The sequence below is a fragment of the Salvia miltiorrhiza genome, chromosome 2 (genome assembly GCF_028751815.1).
Source record: "Salvia miltiorrhiza cultivar Shanhuang (shh) chromosome 2, IMPLAD_Smil_shh, whole genome shotgun sequence".
Taxonomy (NCBI): domain Eukaryota; kingdom Viridiplantae; phylum Streptophyta; class Magnoliopsida; order Lamiales; family Lamiaceae; genus Salvia; species Salvia miltiorrhiza.
Window position 1 is genome coordinate 31,171,334 of NC_080388.1, and position 23,036 is coordinate 31,194,369.

Genomic DNA, 23,036 nt, shown 5'->3' on the forward strand with positions numbered 1-23,036 from the left:
GACAAAGAATCATATGTTGTTGTTGTGATGTTGTAACGCGACGAGCCCCCAACATGGACTTGAGAGGTTACGGATTGTATCAGAGCCACCTCGAGTGAGCTCATTCGAGCCCTGCAACGAGGATGTCGTGCATGCAATGGGGAGGAGATAGTGATATCTCCTATTGAATGAATGATGGGTGTTCAAGGAGTATTAACTAGTTATTGGTGGAGTTTGTTGTTGGCATTAGCTTTTCTAGTAATTTTATTTAATACTTCTAAACTGAAGATTAGTTCATATGAACCCACACGACAATGTTTTGGCTATTATGAGAAATAAAATGAAGATATGATCAAGTTGGTGGATTGATAGAGATGAAAAGATTGGGGAGAATATATTCAAAAAAGATTGCTACTCTTTATTTGACAATGAAACCTCACTAGTTGAAAAATAAAAATATAAATGTCCGGCTCAATGTTCACAAAATGGGACTAGGCCCGGCTGGATCAAAAAGTTTATTTCTCATACTTAAAACTCATTAATAAATAATTGACGGTTATTATTATTATGAGCAGTGGTTCAATTATGAAAACACTAATTTTGTTTAATTTATAGATATAATTAGGAGCTACTGGATTTAATTTTGCTAAATTTGAGTCTTCTCTTAAATATATGTTTTTTTGCTTCAAGTTTCTGCCTATGCTTTAGTAAGCTGACAATGGGTGGAGTTCAGATGGTTACGTGCTTTACGCATTTGTATTTGTCGTTTAATCTTCATTCATTGGGTCAATGTTTAATGTAAAATAATTAAAACTCTAATCATTTTGTTCAATCAATCAAATTCAGTTGGCATCTTGGGACCCTTCTTATCTCATAACCTTTTGACCTCAACCATTAAAATAACAAAAAAATAGAACCTTGATATTGTCTATTTCAATAATCAGATTCGCCATTCTTTTCAGATTTAAAAAGAGGGAAAGAAGATAAAAGTAGTTGCGTGCCTTAGTACTATTTTAAAATAATATTAGTTTTTTTTGGAGGGTCTTGGCAAATAAAATCACGAACTATTTCGAATTTGCAATTTTAATGTGACTTTTGAAGTGTGGTAAATTAAATCACCACCTTTTCAATTTTTGCAATTTTGTTCCCCCAATTTTTTTTTATCGTCGTATTGTAGAGTTGGAGTTTACGTGGATTAGTTTGCCACGTAATATTTATGTTTTTTTTTTTTTGATCAGTAAAATTAAATTTTTATTGAGATGAAAAGCAAGACACAAGAGATGCCAATCAAAACAAGAATGAAAGATTGAAACCCTTTGAGCACCACATGGTGAAAGGGATTCTCAACTCCAAAACTTTATAAACCTCATTCCAACTCCAAAGTCTACCCTTGATCTGTAAAACAAGTCTCTCAATATCCCAAATCTTTCCTTGAAAACGACTCTCGTTTCTTTTTTCCCAAAGCGTCCAAACCGTAATATTTATGTTACGACATTATTTTCTATAAAATTGCTAGAAATTGAAAATTATGGTGCAAAATATAGAATACAATGCCTTTATAATTTGGAGAAATTTTCAATTGAAATCGTACGAAACGATATCATTTATGCCTAACAAGAAAGACGTCGTCTTTACTAATTCACATAAGCTCCAATTGAATATTCTGGCGATCGAAAAAAATTAGGTGGATGGAATTGCAAAAAATTGAAAAAATAGTGATTTAATTCGCCACACTTCAAAAATCACGTTAAAATTGCAAATTCAAAATAGTTCATGATTTTATTTGTCAAAACCCCTTTTTTTTGTCAAATCCGAAAGTCTTTCTCATTTTTGAATATTGTAACGCAATATTCTATTAGTATTATTTTTTCATCAGTATATATCAAGTAACTTTAATGATCTTACTAGAATAGCATAATCCTCTAAAAAACTACCAAATGCAACATAAACTTCAACTTTAGATGATATTATTATTATTATAATAGTATGATTGGTTAATTAAAAAAATACGAAAAAGAATTCGAACGACCAGTGCTGAGCAATTCCAAAGTGTGGACAAAGACGTGATGGGTTTAAATTGTTGAAGAATTTGTTCCTCGTTGAAGCTCACTAGTCACTACCATATCACCACTTATCCGAATAATTATAAGGAGGCATATAGATCTTAAATAACTATTGATTTGTTAGATACTTCATCTCTCCCATTAATAATAATTCACTTTCTTTTCTCAACAGTTTCATTAATAATTAATGACTCAATTCAAAAAGGAAAACCATTTTTTTCTCACAAGTTTCATACTAACTAATACAAAACAAGTTAAAATCCTTGAACCTTATATACTGAAATAGTACTTCATATAATCTATAGAAGAAGTCCACTTCAAATCTCAAAGATTCAATTCAAAGGTAACATACAAGTATTTGAGAGTGTGCTCATTTTATAGGCACGAGTAATATATTTTATAATTAATGATATTATTAAAATATTCATTAGTCTTACTAGTTTCGATGTCATTTATCAAAATATAATGATTTCACTGTCAGAATTTTGCTCATACATAGTAGAAATTTTTACGGTATCTATGTCCCAAAAAATCATATACTATGCGCTCATACGTAACACTAAATTATCGTTATCTAAACTATTATACATAACAACTGTAATGCTTGGATACTGTTATCTATAGTTCTTATACATAATAGTTGTGTCAGTTATCATAGAATATACTGAATCGTTATGTATGTATTTTGATTTTTTTATATTTTATTATATTTAACAAATAGTTTTTCAATACATAACTATCGTCGATCTTTACCGTTATTTTTGTCGGAATATGTAAAACGAGACTATCATAAGAGCATCCGCATTGGGGTTACATGATAGCTTACATGATAGCCTACTTTATGAGGGAGGATCACATGGTGTAAAGATGCTGCATTGGGGTTACATGATAGCATTAGTTTTGATTTTTCCATTTTTCATTTAAGTTTAATTTCATAAATTTAAATTACACAATTTACTTCAAATTTAAATTGCATTAATTTTGAAATCCTAAAAATTACATAAAATTTAATAAAATAAAAACAAATCCTACAAAAAAATTGTGGAGTGAATGAGGAGAATTGTGGAGTGAAAGTGAGGAAGAAGAAGGAAGATAGAATATAAAGAGAAGAAACAAAAAAATTCGAATGGTCAAATTTGGCACGGAGACCGAGGCAGTCAAAGCAATTTTCAAATTCAAAAATCGATTTTTTTTTAAAGGCGCGTGTAAAACACGCGCCTATTTTCAACCGTTTAAAGGGCTACACAATAGAACGTGTAGCCCTCGTGTAAGTTCGGCCCGCATCGCTTACACGATAGCAGATTTACACGAGTAAGCTGCTATCGTGTAGGCGTTGCCAATGCTCTAATTCTATTTTCCTCTCAAAAAATAAATTTTATTTTTTTCATGAGTAAAGAAAGAAGAATTGGGATCGAACCTCATCTCTCCTTTACATACAAAATAATCCATAAATTGTGATGTCATTGAAATTATTATACACATTATAAGTAAAATGAATTGAAACATATCCACCGAAACTGGCGCATGTACATATATTCCAATAACAAAAGTAAAACACAATATACTAACTCGTTTACAAGTAAAGGCAAGTAATATCATGTTGAAATTTCCGAAAATGAAAAACGGAAAAGACGAGACGATAAAGGAGAATCTGTGACCTTTTTCATGCGCGTGGTCCGCAGTCGCTCCACCACCACCACCTATAAATAGGCAGCTCCTCCGCAGAGAATGAAAATATAGCAATCAAAACATAATTCATACACACATATATCTTAACTTGGAGTTTCGTCTTCAACCTCAGCATCATCATCATCATGTCTGACAAGTGCGGAAGCTGCGACTGCGCTGACAAATCCCAGTGCGGGTAATAATCCTTTTCTTTTTCTTCAACATCATTTTGATCTTGTTTAGAAGAAAAAGAATCTTATGTATCTGTCTGAAATAGGTTGTGAGTTTGATTGCTTATGTTATGTTATGCATGTTGCAGGAAGAACGGCTACACAGCCGACATCATTGAGACCGACAAGAGGTATATACATAGTTGATCAACACATAAACAAAAACATATTGAATTAAATGGAATATATATTTTGCAGCAACAGCAACAGCATGGTGATGGATGCTCCGGCTGCCGCTGAGAACGACGGCAAATGCAAGTGCGGCAGCAGCTGCAGCTGCACCGACTGCACCTGCGCCCACTGAGATGGATATATAGCAGAAAAGGGACTGGGGCTGCTGCCCATATCTTAATCTTATCATGTAATCTAATCTTTCAATAACTTACTTCCCATGTCCTAAACTATTACCCTCCCTTTCCCTTTCTTAATGAATTCATATTATATATATATGCTCTCTCTCTCTCTCTCTCTCTCTCTTAATCAAGAGAACATGCACTCAATAAGAAAGAAAATTATCCTTTAATTTCTTCATAAAAGAAATTCATCAACTTGATAGCACAGATTTCTTGTTGATTCCCTCGCAATGCATTGCGCGGGAGGTATCCATTACAAGATACGGCAAAAAGATATATATAAAGTACTTAGTGGGTGTTTGGCTAAGCTTAATTATTTAAAGAGCTTATAATCTCCAACAGCTTACAAGATGTTTCAAGTTTCTTAAGAGTTTATAAACTCAGCCAAACACCCTCTTAATAAACAAAGAATTCCAACGACCACAGTTGAGCCATTTTCATGATCAGCTTAAAATTAATTGTGAAGAATTCGCTCAAATATGTTAAAAGGGAAAAATGGATCTTAATTAAGTTACATTATCAATTTAATCATTTCGCATTTCATCTTTAAAACAGGAAAAGCGGGGAAGGGAAAAATAATAACGAAAACAGGAAAGAATAGACTGAAGAAATCGATCGGGATGGGCTTTATAACTTTAATTTAATTACTTTAGTTTTGTAATGGACATGAAACCACGTTTCAACCAATAGATACTTATAATCACAAATATCTAAGTTTGAAATTCGTCGCATAATCTATAAGTTAATTAAGCCATTTTTTGTTCACTTCAAATCCAAAATACCTCAATTAATTTAAAGTTAACGTGTTGCCTCAATTAATTTAAAGTTCACGTGTTACATGATAGGAGAAATAAGGGAGAAGTAGCAAATAGTCTCATATCATACAATCCTCTAACACACGTTTACCTTCCTATCTTTTTATTGTAGGCTGTTAGCCACTCAACATATCATAAAGAGTGCAAAATGCCCCCTGCTCTTAACGGACACTTAACACCGTTAAGTTTTTTTTTTTTTAATTTCTTACTAATATTTCTTACTAAGCATATAAATATTTTTTGAATTTAAATTTAAATGTTTGTAATATTTTTTTTAAATAAAATCATTTTTGAATACACACACATACACTTTCACTGCATTCTTGTAACAATTAAAGTTAGATTAGATTTAATATACATACATATTATAAACAAAAAAAAATTGTACCAATTAATATAGAGTATATAAAAATAAAGCATAACTTGTATTAATTAAAAACCAATTTCTTAATTATATATATATATATATATATATATATATATATAGAGAGAGAGAGAGAGAGAGAGGTAAATTTAAATTTATGTTCATGTAGTGAGATGATATCTATTATCCAATAAGAAAACCTAGCAGGTTTAAAAAAAAAAAAAAAAACCTAGCTAGTCAGTGAAAATGAGAATTCATATTGTGCTTATGTAATAGGAAGATTGAACTTCTTTATTTTTTGGGGGCTCAATACTTGATCATTTATCCGTATTTTAGGAAGAAAGAACTTCCTTTTTTGTGTGCTTCAATGTTTGATATAATCCTGAAAATGTTATCTCAAGCTTTGTAAAAGCAGACAAGTTTTCGTGGCTTAATTTTTATCAAGAAACCCTTGATTAGAAAAAGTGAGAATTCAATAGTTTTTGTTATATGTATTTTATTTTATTTTGGATATGAGATTACAGGAATTTGTGGCTAGTGCGCCAGATTTACTATTCGCAACAATTTTATGCATATTTTAATCTTTGCGTACTCGTCGATTATTCTCCAAATATGTGAATTTATATTTAATGGTAGTTGTTAATTATTAATTAAGGTTGAGGTTTGCGTATAATTATTTGCAGGAGTGTATTTTGCTTAAGAAATACATTAGTGGGACTCATTTAAAAAATAAAAAAATGAAAAATACTTAATGGTGTTAAGTGTCCGTTAAGAGCAGGGAGCATTTTGCACTCTTTATGAGATGTTGATGGGCTAACAGCCCAAAATTAAAAGATAAGGAGGTAAACGTGTTTGGGGATTGTATGATAGGGGGCTATTTGCTACTTTTTCCGAGAAACAAATATTTAAAAAGACCGTGCGACAGTGGACTCGAACATAAGACTTTTGCCTTAGCGAGATAAGACATGGGATCCTCTGTCCCACTATTTTGTGTGTACTACCGTGCACCACTCTTAATTTATTATAATTTTTAATTATATTTTCTTCAATTTTAATTTATTATGCTTTAATATTATAAAAAGATACTCCATCCGTCTCACGAATCTTGACATGTATTCTTTTTTGGGCCGTCCCACGAATCTTAACACATTTCCAAATAAGGTAATAATTATTACATTCTCTCTCATATTTTATCACTTTTATACTTTATTAACTAAATACTTAAAACACTAATTTACAACTCCTTAATTCCCGGGCCGAAACCAAATGTGTCAAGATTCATGGGACGGAAGGAGAATTAACAAGGGTTCACTCATTCAATTAGGGTTTATAATTATTTTTTTATATTTATTTGAATTAATAATTGATTATTTGGCTTCATTAATTCAAAGTTAGGGTATATAATTTTTTAAAATTTCAATTTTTAGTTATAAATATTAATTAGAGTTCATAATATAATAATATTTTTTATTTTTATAAAAAATAATTATAAAATAGATAAATTAAGAGTGATACACATAAAATAGTGGGACAGAGGATCCTATCTGGTATTAACTATATTACCCATAAATCGCACTCACATAATATTTTAGAGTGTTTATTTTAAAGTTTGACCGATAAGTTAATAATATATCAAAATAATAAAAACTAATCACTAAAATAAAAAGAAGAAAAAAATATTCAATAGTATAAAAAGAAAATGTCATTTTATTGTGTTAGTACAAGGCACTTCACGTCCAAACAGTTGCCAAAGAGGGGCCTACCAAGTGCTCGACGAAAACACAAGAATAAAAAGAAGAATAAAAGAGAAACTTGCACAACATAGACACGCACAAAAAATGTTTAATATATAAAAGGTCAGAAATAGAATACACCAATAACTAAAAAAAAGGATCTTACGCTTTGCTGTCGATGATCCAATGCCCAAAACATGATTTAAGTTGACTTACTTTAGCGAATAACATGCTTCAAATAAATGAAAAATTACCTATTTAGTTACTATTGTCGATTTTTTGTCAAATGTGCATGTGCTCAATCAGGTTATTTTTCAAAACAATGTGAGCTTTTCTATTGCGAAGTTATGCCCTATTTGTCATACATCTAACTAAATAGACTTGTAATTTGTTCAGTAGAAAATTCAAAATTTGGATCAACAATTTCTTCCCCATCTCCACTTTCTTTACTATTTAGTGTAGGTCGAGCTTCCATAAATTATGTGGGATCGCGATAATTTAGGTAAGTGTGTCGTTCATCTCCATTATAATATTGTGCATAATTAAGTAACCAATTACTCCCTTCGTCCGCCAAAAGTGGACCACTTTGGCTAGGCACGAGAATTAATAAAATTGGTGATAATTTTGATGTAGTGGAGAAAGGGTCCCACCACTTTATGAGATGTGTTGTTGAAATTGAATTTGAGGTGGTTTTTTTTGTAAATAAAGAGTGTTTGTAAGAATAAAAGATTAAAGTGAATGGTGGGACCATTTCTATAAAAAGAAAGTGGTATACTCTTTGCGGACGCCGGATATAGTAAAAGTGGTCCACTTTTGACGGACGGAGGGAGTATTATTTTTCCCACATATCACGATCTCAAATAAGACATAGTCACTTAATAAAAGTGAAACAAGCTTGAAGAATGCTAAATGCTCGTTCAACATTTTTCGAGTACCCTCTTGATGTTTAACAAACAATTAGTGCTTCACAATTTGTGGATAATTAATAGGTTTGACAAATGCCGCCCATCAAGGATATATGTCATCAGTAAGATAATATTTCATATTATATAGTGCTTCACAATTTGTGGATAATTAATAGGTTTGACAAATGCCGTCCATCAAGGATATATGCCATCAGTAAGATAATATTTCATATTATATTAATGGTCATTAACGATGTATAACTAACCTTCGATGCTCGACCTTCCATGATATCATTAAAAATAGGAGATTGTTCAAATACGTTGATGTGTGTGATTTAGTTGTCTAGATTTGAGTTATTTATCGTGTGATTTTATTTGATATTACCAAGTTTGTGGTGTTTTGGCGCAGGAATTGCATGAATCGGAGTTGGAGACTCATTGATGAAGAAAGCTCAAGAATGGTGTGAATTTGATAAAGTTCGTGTGCTTTTGAAGAATGAATTAGAGATTGGGCTTGGAGTTAATTATTCTAAATTTAATTAAGCTTAAAACTCTTGTTTTTAATTATTTTTTGGGACTTTATTTTTGTAAGGGCCGAGAAGCCCATTTTATGGGGGTGATCGACCACTTAAGGGTTTAATTCCCCTAGTTTGTTTTGGATTAGGGTAGTCGCAAAACTTTACATACATATATAGGTGATTAGTTTAGTTTTTTTGAGTAGAGCCGCAAGTTTTAGAGATCAAGTTTAATCAATTGACTTTTGTTTTTACAATCCTATTAGTTTAGAGAATTCAATTACTACTTTTCTTGCTTTTGGAGTTGGGAGATTAGCGGCTGGATCGAGGAATTGGAGTTGGGACAACCGATTTTACTTTTATTTTCTAAAATGGTGACTTTTATTTTTCTTGCAATTTATTTTATTGTTTCATGTTTGCTTTAATTTATTTTATTGTTCTTAGTTTAATCATGAGTAGCTAAACTTTTAATTCGGTGAGAATAATGAAACACTAATTTATCAATATGTGAGACTTAATTGGTTTTAAAATTGGTTCATATTGATTCCGATTAATTTCTTGTGTTTAAAGATAATTCCGATTTTATTTAAGCCTTATCAACTTAGATTTAATTGGATTACAGTCAATTAGCACCTCCAATCCGTAATTGTTGGAATAGGGCTGGTTAGTGATAAAGCTACCATGTTCGTAGTAGGAATAAATTGGTGGATTACTTATTACTAGCGTATCTAGGATAATTGGTCTAAACTGGGTTCCTTCCTCTTAATGCTATTAGAATATTAAATCTATGACTGACATATCCAGCGAAGTTATATTTTAATAAGGGAAATAAGCAGAGCTGGCGTATCCAGCCGTCTATCGACAAATATGCAAAATGAGAAGAAATTAATAGTTGAATAATTTTAATAAAGATTTTAAAGTTCATGTGCAAAATGATAATTTGTTGAAAGTTCAGTAATTTATATGCAATTAACCCTTAATTTTTTATCTTTTAAATATTTTATATTTGTTAGTCATACGGATAAAATGTAGTAAATAAATTGTTCAATACATATTTAAAAAATTATTAAAGTATTTATATTAATAAGATTTATGATTAAAATAGACTTTAAAATATTTATTTATTTATTCTTTCTTGAATATTTAATCAACATATGTAAAATATTTGAAATTTAAGATTAATCAACCATTAAGATTGTGTATCAATTATAATCCCAATAAATTAATTATAACTTAATCATAGCACTATAATTTATTGCATTAGTAATTTTTAATTTCTTAAATATTTTACAGGTAATAGTTATATTACATATATAATTTCTTAGAACCACAACTCAGTTTCGATGAAATATTGAGTGTAGTTCTTTTTTTTCTTTTTTAAAGAACTAGTATATGTTTCTTTTTATCGAATAAGTAATTAAAAATATTTTTCTAGAACCACCAATTAAAAATATTTTAAGTATTGATTTGTTGGTTTGTTTGGAGGCTACCGTTTTGTAGGAGTACATGGATTTATTGTTAGGTAGCGGTTTAGTATTAATTCAATTTTTAATTATACATTTTCCCATAATTTCCCATGTTATACTTCTAAATGAATTTATTTACATTCACTTCTCTTTATATATATATATATATATATATATATATATATATATAATAAGAACACTTTTAAGTGAATAAAATAAAAATAAATTTTGTCCATTAGATCTTGTGACTTGAAATTTGCCTAATCAGAACATAATTCGTAACAAAAGAACTTCAGATTCGTGGATAGAATATAATTCTTAATAAGAAAAACGTATGAATTGTAAGGGAAACGGTCATTTTGTAGAAATGTGAGAATTGTAGTTTTTACTTCATTGTGCATAGAGATTTTGTAGAAATGTGAGAATTGTAATTTATATTTTTTGAAGTTGGATGTTTTTTTTTTTTATATATATTATACAATTGTAATGAAATTAGTAATATTTTCATAACTTAAAAGATAAAATTTATAACTTTTTAAACTTATACAAAATAAATCTCACTAATATTACAAGGATTCAAATAAAAATGACTTTTTATAGTTGTATGCAAGTCAAATCAATGACCAATATTTCAACTAACAAAATATTTTTATCAACGATCATTATTAACTAGTTAAAATATCCATCAAAATATCCAAATATATTATTCGGATGTTTTTGCCCCTTCTATATTATAGATATATATTAGATTAAGTTAATGAACATTCATCGATTATAATATCTTATCCATTATAAATTAAAATCAATAAATACATATACACATTTATCGTATGAAATATATCATTTATATATAATAAATTATTAATTGTGTATAAGTAAATCTTCTTAAATTTATTACATGTCACTATAGAAGTTATAAGGGGTTATTGCCGGAAAATACTCAAAGTTTGCAAATTTTTTGATTTATATCATGACGTTTTCTTTTTGTAAAAAATACATAAATTTAAGATTGATTCTAAATCGTTCCACTGTGGATGATTTCGCTCAAATCCAATAAGAATAATCTACTGATTAGGGGGTTTAAGTAAATCCGTAGACCAATTATAGGGTATAATAAAGCAATTTACGACTTGTTATTTCTCACTGTGACATCATATTGGATTTAGGTGAGATCTTTTGACGTGGGGCGATTTAAAATAAATCATAAAATCCTGTATTTTATGGAAAAAAATAAAAGACATTATTAAACCAGAAAATTATCAAACTTTTGGTATTTTCTGACAATAACCCCAAGTTATAGCATTCAATTAAACTATTAAAATTAATTTGTTATCATGAGCTATGTCATTGTAACATTAATTATAAATTATTTATTTAAAATTATCAATACATAAATAGGATATGACATTTGTACATCTATACTATATTTAAAAGGCAACTTTCAATTTGAAATTAATTTCAAATCAATTTCAAAACTGAATGACAATTTTGTAGTTATACTAAATTAAATGTTTATGTGTAAACTATTTTTCCTTTTCCTTAACTTCTTATTTGTTGTTTTATTTATTTCCAAAATTGTGAAATTTGATTAATTATAAAATATTTAATATTCATATCAAATTAAAAATCATGATAAGAGATTTAATTTGATATATTTTGTGTAAATATTTAATTTAAAATGTAAAAAGTAAATTTGTTAGAATATTAAAATTTTATAAATTTATCTCTCCTCTCTCATCTTTTTTGCATAAATCTATTTTTAATTCTTTTTTATTAGTATTTTTTTAAATCTTTTTTTTTTGCTTTTCATAATATCAAATTCTATAATTGTGATTTTTTTAATTTATTTTTAAATATTCAATTAAAATAGGTTGATGAGCGAATAATCTAATTTTCAAATATAATCTCATTTTAACTATATATATATATATATATATATATGAATTTTCTTTATAATTTTAAATAATCATAACTTTTTCATTTTAAGCCTTATATATAATATATCAAATTAAAGTTCTTGTCGTATTTTTAATTTAAGATACATATTGAGTATATCTTCATTAACAGAATTACATGAGCTTAGAAAAGAATAAAATTATAAAAAAGAAAAAGAAAATATAACATATTCCGATTTTAATATAAAATAGATAATGGGAAAAAGAAATAACAAAATAAAGAATTCGACGACCATTGAGCAATTTAAAAAAGTAGAGACAAAGACATGATTGGCTTAAAATCATGAAGAATTTGTTCCTCTTAAAAGTTGGGTAGCATATTAGTGATATCACCATAACACCATTGTCCTTGTTTCCTCACTCAACCGAATATTTAAAGAGAGACGGATGGATCTTAAATTACTTTATGAGTTTGTATATTTTGGAAAAGTACCCACAAAATTATATGCTTCAAAACAGGAAAAAGGGGAAACGAAAAGAATAAGTAGAAAGAAGAACTAGGGCTAATAAATAAATCAAGCGCTCGCTAATTATTCGGAGCTCGACTCGAAAAAGGCTCGTTCAAATTCGTTTAAAAAAGTTTGATAAATAAACGAATCAAACTTGAGCTTAGTAGTATTCAACTCGTTAGCTCGTGAACAAATTCGTTAAGTGAATTAGCTTGAAAAATATAAATTATTAGTAAATACAACTTATATTTATCCATTAAAATTAATAATAATTATACTAAATCTCTAATTATCTCTGTTTGTTATAAGAAAATAATTAACATATTTATTATTTTGAATGAAATAATTTATTTTTAAAAGAAAATAATCAATATTTTAAATATAAATATAAATTTAGAAAGTTCGTATATGCTTTTGAGCCTCAAAGTATTCGGTAAACAAAGTTCGGGATTTGATTCGATATTAAACAAACTAAACTTGAGCACACTACTATTCGGTTCAGCTCGATTCGATTACACCCCTAAGAAAAACATTAGAGAATAGATACAAGAAAATATCAAAATGTTTGAAATTGTTTCTAATACTATCACGCTATTTAGATTTTATCAAATTACTACAAAAGATTTAAACATTTTCTTCAATGATATTGTATGCATATATAATTCTTCTAGGGGGAAATAGATGCACTCATTGTCTTTGTTCCTTTTCTTTTTTTGGTAACTCTGCATCATCCTCCAGCACACCTGATCAACCTTCATGCTCCTAAAATATTGTTAGATGGAGTATTAATTTTGGTTTTCTTATAGATAATCTAGATAGTTCGTTGTTACAAAGATTAGTACTCCCTCCGTCCTTATAAAAAATAATCATTTGTAAATAACACGAGTTTTAATAAAATAGTTGAATGTATTGTGAGTGGAGCAAAGGTCCAATTTTATGAAAAACTTACTAAAAATAGATTAAATATATTTTATGAGGACGGACGAAAATGACAAATTAGATATATTTTATATTGTTAGGAATACAAAGATATATGTTTATCCTAAAAGAATAGAACACAAAGAAACAAAAGTTGAGTACGCAGAATATGAAGTGAAGTAAGATGTTGAAATTTCCGAAAATGAGAAAGCTCAGAAATGGGAAAGACGAGACGATAAAGGAGAATCTGTGACCTTTTTCATGCGCGTGGTCCGCAGTCGCTCCACCACCACCACCTATAAATAGGCAGCTCCTCCGCAGAGAATGAAAATATAGCAATCAAAACTTAATCCATACACACATATATCTTAACTTCGTCTTCAACCTCAGCATCATCATGTCTGACAAGTGCGGAAGCTGCGACTGCGCTGACAAATCCCAGTGCGGGTAATAATCCTTTTCTTTTTCTTCAACATCAATACTTGATGTTTTATGTATAAAGATTAGAGCATGCAGCTTCACAATAAGAATATAACATGAAAATGTTTACCGAGTGCTCATGTTATGTATATTGCAGGAAGAATGGGTACACAGCCGACATCATTGAGACCGAGAAGAGGTATATACAGTTGATCAAGACAAGCAATTACATAAACAAAACCTATCATAGGTGATATTGAGTTGGAATATTTTGTTGTTTTGCAGCTACACCATGGTGATGGATGCTCCGGCTGCTGCGGAGAACGACGGCAAGTGCAAGTGCGGCAGCAGCTGCAGCTGCACCGACTGCACCTGCAGCCACTGAGGCCATCACCAAATGGGGACACTAGATTTCTTATCATAATGTAATCCTCTATAGCACTGAATAAGTTTCTGTCTGCTAGTGTCCCTTTGTATCCTTACACCTTCGCCTTATTCAATGAATTAACAATTTAACACTACTCTCTCTCACATCCAATGCATAGACTACTACTGTATATCAACTTTATCTCGACTTTGGATATCCAAATATCATCATCTTATTTTTCTAAGACGGAAACAACTCTGAAATATCATAACTACATAAACATTGAATGAGAACCGAAAATTACCTGCCAAATTCCCGCATCAACTGTGAAGTATCGTCCAGGAACGATTAATTTGATTCTGCCGCTAATCAGACATAGCACTGAAATAGCAGTAATTGCATAAAGGCTAAAGTATCATAATGAAGACAGGATTTTTCAAGTGCACCAGAGATGATATGAACATTATCACTTCATAAATTTCTCAATACAGAGAAAATAGAACAGTTTAACACCATTTGTGGTTTTCCTTATTCTCAAATAAAGTTAGTTTCAATAACTCTATTTTCTGTAACCTGTGAAATCAAAAAATGTATCATAATGTTTCCAACTATCCAAGTTCATTCAGATTTCAAACATTAAAGCCTTCTGCACGAAGGCATTTGCGGTGAGCCTCGATCCATTTTTCACAAGCAGATTCACCATGCTCCACAATGCATTCATCCCTCAGCTTCTTAGTCTCGGGGCAAGCACAACAGATCTTCTTCTTTGGCTTTAAATCGGGTGCAGAACCTTGGTCTTCCTGTGATTTAATGGCCACCATAGCGGAAGAGTTCTGACTTGAAGATCCGACACCCATCTACAGCAAGTAAAAAGCATAGAAAATAACCTAAATGTGCCATTCTTGAGACACTATCCAATGAGAGAAACAATTAAAAAGATACAAAGGTAGCAGAAATGGAGTACAATTTTATATTACCATATTTTACTAACTGAACCATGTTGGTCAATCCCATCAAGTTAAAGGTATTTTATATGAATCATTAAGAACAAATCAAGAGAATGTAGCAGAGACGAGTAGCTTAGGTTTGGTTCGGTAGGTGGAACCAGGCTCCAGAAAACTAAGTAAAAGAACTTATAACTAATTCATCAAGCAATTATCATGTTCCTAAACATAGAATAGAGCAAGGACCTAGGTGGAACTTCATGAAAAAGAAATTCCTTACAGTTCGAGTAAGCTAGATACAATCCAATGCTCCAATTATCGAATCTCCCTTTCTTTAGAAAGCCAGAAAGGGGGACAGGATAAAGCGGTGGGATAGAGATGTAAAGGTCGAGAGAATTTGCAGTTAGGTTGGATGAGGCTCAGAACCTTTTTTTTCTAGTAGCATGGGATATGGTGAAATAGGCACCAAGATAAAATTCAATATAGTACTCCTCTCCAACCAGTCAAGTTGCTTTCCTTAAGGGTTATATATCCTTTATTTAATGGGATTGGATAGGCTGCTTCCATCCAGAAGCGCATTAGGCAGGCATCGAAAGTTTATCAAGCCCACCGGATTTTCCTTAATGCAAGTGCATAAGCACAGCCATGCCATATGATGAGTTGAAGGCGGGATCAGAATAAGCATTACGGGATTTGAGAGTAGCCTTACAAGGCATTCCAGATCTAACATGAACCAAATGTAAACAGCAAGAAATGGACATGGCTTCATTGCATTCTACGGATGATTGCACACAGAATTAAAAATATATTTAATTGCCAACAATATTCCCTTCAGTCCCATCTCCCATCTAACCATTGGCCCTTCAAGATCCCCATTAAAGAAGGGAATCTAAGCCTACAGGAGTGGATACACGATGATGAGGAGGTAATTCTTAGCCCATAAAGATTCTCATCAAACTGCTGAATGATTGATCAGCTCAAACACCACTTAATTCCGACATTGTTGCACAAACCTCTGTACTAGAACAATCACCATAACTATTGATATAAACTCTGCATACGTAAGGCCCAATTCAAATTCTTGATTTCATATTTATTCGAAATATTTTTTGACAATTCATTATGATGAGCGATCCTTCATCAGCTTTAACTCAACAAAAGATCCAATTTTTGCTTACTCTCCACCGTTTTACTAAGCTATTATCTACTTTTAGTTACAATAACGAATTTTTCCATTTTCAAATTATAATCTGGTGAAGAAAACCTATGAGCTCAATTCTCCCCGCCCGAAACCAAATCCAACTAGATAACAAGTTAAATATATTTCGCAAAAAAAAAAGAATAATATTTCTAATAGAATTCAAAGAGAGCTATACTAGAAGTTTTTTCTACACATAAGACAGAACATAAAAGCAATACACAATATAAAACCATCAGAAATTCCCAAAAGAAGGTGTAAGAAAAAAAAATGGGAGAGAAAATTACCTTTGATCTCTTCCAAAATCGAGGAGAAAAGGGGGAGAGTGAAAAGTTGTGAGTTAGGGAAGGGTTTATGAAAGGGGTTATTAATTTATGCGCACGCAACACTTAACATCCGCTTCGACCGATTTCCGTTATTTGGATATCCGAAAACCCATTTAAAAAAATAAAATTCACACTTAGACTCTTGAGCTTACTTTTTGGCAAGACGTTAACCAAGAATATATTTCAAAAACAAGTACATGTGGCCTAAACAATAATCTCTATGCAGTCACAGAATTGAGGGTGAAAGGCATCAGCACAGCACACAATGCATACGAAAGCTACAAATTGGTGCAAAGTCGCATTGCCTCAGAAATTTAAGGATGCAGTTTCGTTTCATCAAAAGCTGAGGTTTGTATTAGGCATCTTTTTTTGGGCGTTGATTCAGGAATAGGACTTACCGGGCGGCGGAGCGGCCTGGACTGGAGTATTTTCAGAATTCGGGGGGCAGGGAGTCAGGGACGTCGCGGTCCCGCAAGATGTACAGGACGTGCAGGAGAGCGACGGCGGACGGCGTCGGACGGTCGGAGAGGGGAGACCGGGATTTGGGAAGAGGGAATGGATCTGTGAACTGACGGGGAGAGGCGGATGCCACAGACTCACAGTAATAGGGTTCCTACTTCCTCCTAATTTTAAATTACCGATTAATAATTAAAATATACTACTATATATTCCATCCGTCCACTAATTCATGACCTAAATAGCAAAACACGGATTTTAAGAAAAAGTGTATTTTTATTAGTTGAGTGGAGAAAGGAACCCACAATTAATGTATTGTTGATTAGTTGAGTGGAGAAAAAGTGTATTGATTTGGGACCCACCAATTAAATATAAATAAAAACTTACTAAAAATGGATAGGCCTTGAGTTGGTGGACGTCCCAAAAAGGAAAGAAGGCCTTGAATTAGTGGACGGAGGGAGTAATATATATATTAAATAATTAATTAAATAATTTTCAGTTATTCGGTTAATCCGAAACAGTTATCGGGTTAACCAATACCCGAATTTTTTTTAAAATGATAACCGAAACCAATTCATTACCCAAAAATTTCGGTTATTGGATACCCAAACCTAGAAATTTCGGTTCGGTTAATGGATTAACCAAAACCCGATAACCAATTAGATAACCCTACTTAACTCAGTGATTCTTGATTCAAAATCGTGGAGGAAACTCGCCTTTTTTTTTTCAAATTTTCTTTTAGAAGACTCGATACCGAAATTTTTATGACCCAGAGCCGAAATCCATACCTATAACCGACCAATAGTTTGGTGGTCGGTTAATCGATTGACCGACCCGATTATTCGGTAAATGGGTTAACCGATTTAAAAGCTCCACCCCATCAAATTTTATACCTATCAGCAAATCACTCGAACACAACAAATTTAAATTGGAGACTTACATTCTTAAATTTAAGTTGAGGTGTTACCTACCTCAAGGCTGAAGCAGAGATGACGGATGTCGGTTGAGGCGAAGGCCGGCGACCCGACTGCAACTGAAGTGGCTGTATGTTTGTTCCCACTTCCGGTCAGGGACGACGGCTTAAGCGGTTTTAAATATTTGATGTAATCTATTAGGGTGTGTTTTGCTTTGAGGCATTAGCATCATATTGGATAGATCAGCTTTTCTAACTCGTTTTTCTGACCCACCCGACCCGAGCTAGCCATATATATATATAGGGAAGAGTTCAATGGAAACCACTCCCTTATATAGAGAATGAAGACCAAATCAGAGCCATTGATCTCACCAAAATCAATGAATCAGATTCATCTGAATTCTTCAAGTTTAGGAAATCCCGTAAATTCCTCATTTTCCAATTCCGGGAGCCAACGAACATTATTATGAACTTACGAACATAAGTATGTTTATTTGTATGTTCATTTGTTTTTATACGAACATATCGACGAACATTAGGATATGGACTCGATAGAGCAATTGGGCGTGGTGGGGAAGATTAAGGAGTATTTCGTCAACATAGGATGAGAACCATTTCTGGAATGGCCTAGCCACGCTTACGAGGAAGTAATAAGGGAGATTTTCGATTCGGTCCAGGTGGACATCAACCTCAAATGTGGCCCTCTGGGCATGAGCTTCTCCATGATGGGGGAAACCAGAGACATGTCTGTGAACGAGCTAAACCTGAATCTGGGAATGGTGAAGCTGAAGGATCTGCGGAAAAAGGAGTATAAGGAAGCAAAAAGAGGAGTCCCAACCTTCGACGCGCAGGAATGGGATGTTATGTGGGCAGACATTGGAGATGGAGGGCTGTTCAAGACACAAAAGGTCAAGGGGCATAGAATCCGTGATTCTGCCTTAAGGATGTGCCACCGTATCCTCTCCTACTCTCTCTTCGGGAAGCTGGGCAGTGGAAATGCTATGTCCAAAAAGGATCTCTATATTCTTTGGGCAATGAACAACAATGTGAAACTCAACTTCGGGGCCTTCCTGATCGAGCACATAGAATCCATCATCAACAAACCCAATCAAAGGCTCTCGTGCATCCAGTTCACCACTGCATTTGCTCAACTGAACGAGATCGAGATTGAAGAAGGAAACACCAAGATCGAGGCAGAAAAGTTCAATGTGGAGGCTTTGATTCGAATGAGGGATGTGAGAATGGAGAATAGTGTGCCCAAATTCACCAATCCAGAGGAGATGGAAGTTTCGACGGCCGAAGGCCAAAGCCCTGCTGTGGGCAAAGGAAAGGAGAAGATAGAGGAATCGGAATCAGAGGAAGAGGAGAACCAGTTGGACAGGATTGAGTCCAAGATCGTGGAGACCCAAGTAGCGCTGGCAGCAACCCAAAAGGCCCTTCTGGCCTTCTTTAAGCATCGGGGTTTCAGGTACCCACCTGCACCTGCCCCATGAATTCTCACCCTCCCTAGGATTTTAGTTTTGTTTTTATTTTTTGTGTCATTTGTTTTGTTATGTCGAGTCTGTTTGGCCAAGAGCTAGGGAAAGGGTAACCTTTTGCCTGCACCGGTGTTATGCCCACAAGGCAAAACACTGGGTGCAGGCACCCAAAGCATTGGGCAGTTGCGTTTTCTTTCGTTTTTTTTTTTAGTCTGTTTGTTTTCCTTGACCCCATCCACACACCAACTTTGCTAAAAGTAAAGTGTGTGTGTGGGGGGGGGGCAAGGTGTCTTTTGTTGTTGTGTGGGGTAATCCCCGTTCTCACACCCTTTGCCTTGAGGCAAAGTGTGTGAGTGGGGGGGGGGAAGACGCATTTCTTTTACGCCCTCCGTCCGCCAAGATTATGTCAAATTGATTGGGCACAAGATTTAATAAAATTGGTGATGATTTTTATGTAGTGGAGAAAGGGTCCCATCACTTTATGAGATGTGTGGTTGAGATTGAATTTTGAGTGTTTTTTTTTTTGTAAATAAAGAGTGTTAGTAAGGATAAAATATTAAAGAGGATGGTGTGACCATTGCCTTAAAAGGAAAGTGACATAATCTTGGCGGACGCTCGATATAGTAATTGTGACATAATCTTAGCGGACAGAGGGAGTAGTTGTTATAAAGTCTTGTGACAGCATGCTGTATTTCGAAGTTGCTCTGATATGATGGTTGTTGAGTTTTGATTATGTAAGTGGAAACTGTCGTGCCGTGTGTGGTTGAGGACGATGGAGAGGAGTGGGCATATCTCCCTGTGAGGATTTGAGCTAAACTGCGCTGCCTTATGCCCATAAGCAGTTTTTCTTCTCTTGTGTGATTTTTGACATCTTGACTAGGGTAATGCTAGAACTTGCCTTGATTTTCAGTCGAACCCTGTGTACATAGTTTAGGTGTGTTAAATGATTTAGGCAGTTCTTTCTTTAGCGCACAAAGCCAAACCGACCAACCCTACATCTATCACTTGTGAACCCTTTTGAGCTTAATAATTCATTTGAATTCACTTATAAATTTGCCTAGATTTGAGCCATCCCGGTCAAACTGAACTTAAGGGCTAAGGAAAGGGAGATGGTGTAGTGGATCCCATGGGCAGGACTAGTACAAAAATTGCGAAATGAGACATCTAATCCCAAAATAGAGAAAAAGTCCAGAAAATGAAAAAGAAATAAAAGAAAAAAAAAGGGAGAAAAGAAAAGAAAAGAAAAGTTAAAGTCTTGGGGAGTATGTTCTTGGGCCCGTAACAATAGGCAAGGATCTTAAAAATCTGGGAAATCTGTTGTCCAAAATGAAGTTCAGAATGACCTTAGCCTCGTACCAAAAAATTCTCACCTTATGCCTTAAGCCACGTTACAACCCATAAAAGACCTAATGAGATGCACCTAAAACTTTGACTAAAGGGGGAGACAATAGAAGATAGGCAAGCCTATGGTCAAAGCCCAGCAAGATGTCCAGAGCGATAACACCAGCCTAAACACTTGAGAGAAATAGTGAAATGGGAGGAACATCCTCATGCCCACAACCTGGTCTTGACTCAACTGATGGCACGTGTTTTGTTTGAATCTAGTGCTACTCTTCCTTTATGATCATCGTTATCTCTTGTGTCTGAGAATTATAGCATGTTTTGTTGGTGTTTGCACAAACCCACCGGATTTTCCTTAATCCGAGTGCATAAGCACAACCATGACACATGATGAGTTGAAGGCAGGATCAGAATAAGCATTACGGGATTTGAGAGTAGCCTAACAAGGCATTCCAGATCTAACATGAACCAAATGTAAACAGCAAGAAATGGACATGGTTTCATTGCATTCTACGGATGATTGCACACAGAATTAAAAATATATTTAATTGCCAACAATATTCCCTTCAGTCCCATCTCCTATCTAACCATTGACCCTTCAAGATCCCCATTAAAGAAGGGAATCTAAGCCTACAGCAGTGGATACACGATGATGAGGAGGTAATTCTTAGCCCATAAAGATTCTCAACAAACTGCTGAATGATTGATCAGCTCAAACACAACTTAATTCCGACATTGTTACACAAACCTCTGTACTAGAACAATCACCATAACAATTGATATAAACTCTGCATATGTAAGGCCCAATTCAAATTCTTGATTTCACATTAATTCGGAATATTTTTCGACAATTCATTATGATGAGCGATCCTTCATCAGCTTTAACTCAACAAAAGATCCAATTTTTGCATACTCTCCACCGTTTTACTAAGCTATTATCTACTTTAGATTACAATAACGAATTTTTCCATTTTCAAATTCTAATCTGGTGAAGAAAACCTATGAGCTCAATTCTCCCCGCCCAAAACCAAATCCAACTAGATAACAAGTTAAATTTATTTCGCGAAAAAAAAGAATAATATTTCTAATAGAATTCAAAGAGAGCTATACTAGAAGTTTTTTCTACACATAAGACAAAACATAAAAGCAATACACAATATAAAACCATCAGAAATTCCCAAAAGAAGGTGTAGAAAAAAACATGGGAAAGAAAATTACCTTTGATCTCTTCCAAAATCGAGGAGAAAAGGGGGAGAGTGAAAAGTTGTGAGTTAGGGAAGGGTTTATGAAAGGGGTTATTAATTTATGCGCACGCAACACTTAACACTAGGTTCTTGATTCAAAATCGTGTAGGAAACTCGCCTTTTCTTTTTCAGTGTTTCTTTTGCAAGGCCCGATACCGAATTTTTTATGACCCACAACCGAAATCCATACCCATAACCGACCAACACTTTGGTGGTCGGTTAATCGATTGACCGACCCGATTATTCGGTAAATGGGTTAACCGATTTAAAAGCTCCACCCCATCGAAATTCTATACCTATCAGCAAATCACTCGAACACAACAAATTTAAATTGGTGCCTTACATTCTTATATTTGAGTTGAGATGTTACCTACCTCAAGGCTGAAGCAGGGATGATGGCTGTCGGCTGAGGCGAAGGCCGGCGACCTGACTGCAGCTGAAGCGGCTGTACGTTTGTTCCCACTTCCGGTCAAGGACGATGACTTAAGCGGTTTTAAATATTTGATGTAATCTATTAGGGTGTGTTTTTCTTTTAAAGTGGTTGGAAGTGAGGCTGCAGGAGTTGTTCAAGGAGGAAGACTGCGATGCCAAGCTGAGATTGGACGCCGACGAGAAGCCTTACGTCATAGATACAACTACAATACTTCGATCAAGGATTTCGCCGCCGTGGGGAGGGAGATTGCGCGCCGCCTTGGAATGGGTGGTGGATCATGGCTTGTTCATGTATATGGCCACCGCCATCATTTCCACCGGTGGGAGTGGAATCACCCTAAAGACTAAATAAAGATGATGATTATGATTCAGATTTGGTGAGAATTGGGGATTTTTGCCGATTACACTTTGTTTACTTCGACTTCTGTTACTACTACATTGTCGTGCATTGATTTGGGTAAGATTTCAAATAAATGGACGAAATAAATATTTGTACAAGGAATA

The 23,036-nt window shown here is 33.4% G+C and overlaps 1 protein-coding gene across 2 annotated transcripts; it reads right to left on the minus strand.

The window, feature by feature from the left end:
* Window positions 1–14,652: 14,652 nt before the first annotated feature.
* On the minus strand, window positions 14,653–17,305 carry LOC131013320 (cytochrome c oxidase copper chaperone 1-like). Of its 2 annotated transcripts, none has more exons than XM_057941393.1 (2): window positions 17,067–17,305; window positions 14,653–15,057 (listed from the first exon to the last, which is right to left on the minus strand). In XM_057941393.1, exon 2 carries the CDS (start codon window positions 15,055–15,057, stop codon window positions 14,830–14,832), a length of 228 nt encoding a protein of 75 aa, XP_057797376.1. In that variant the 5' UTR covers window positions 17,067–17,305; the 3' UTR covers window positions 14,653–14,829. The 2 variants fall into 2 exon arrangements, with proteins under 2 accessions (XP_057797376.1, XP_057797377.1); XM_057941394.1 differs by lacking the exon at window positions 17,067–17,305 and adding an exon at window positions 16,630–17,049.
* Between the last annotated feature and the right edge of the window lie 5,731 nt (window positions 17,306–23,036).

Bases quoted from the DNA above. Each gene is read 5' to 3' on its own strand.
- LOC131013320 (XM_057941393.1), bottom strand. From the start codon at position 15,057: ATGGGTGTCGGATCTTCAAGTCAGAACTCTTCCGCTATGGTGGCCATT.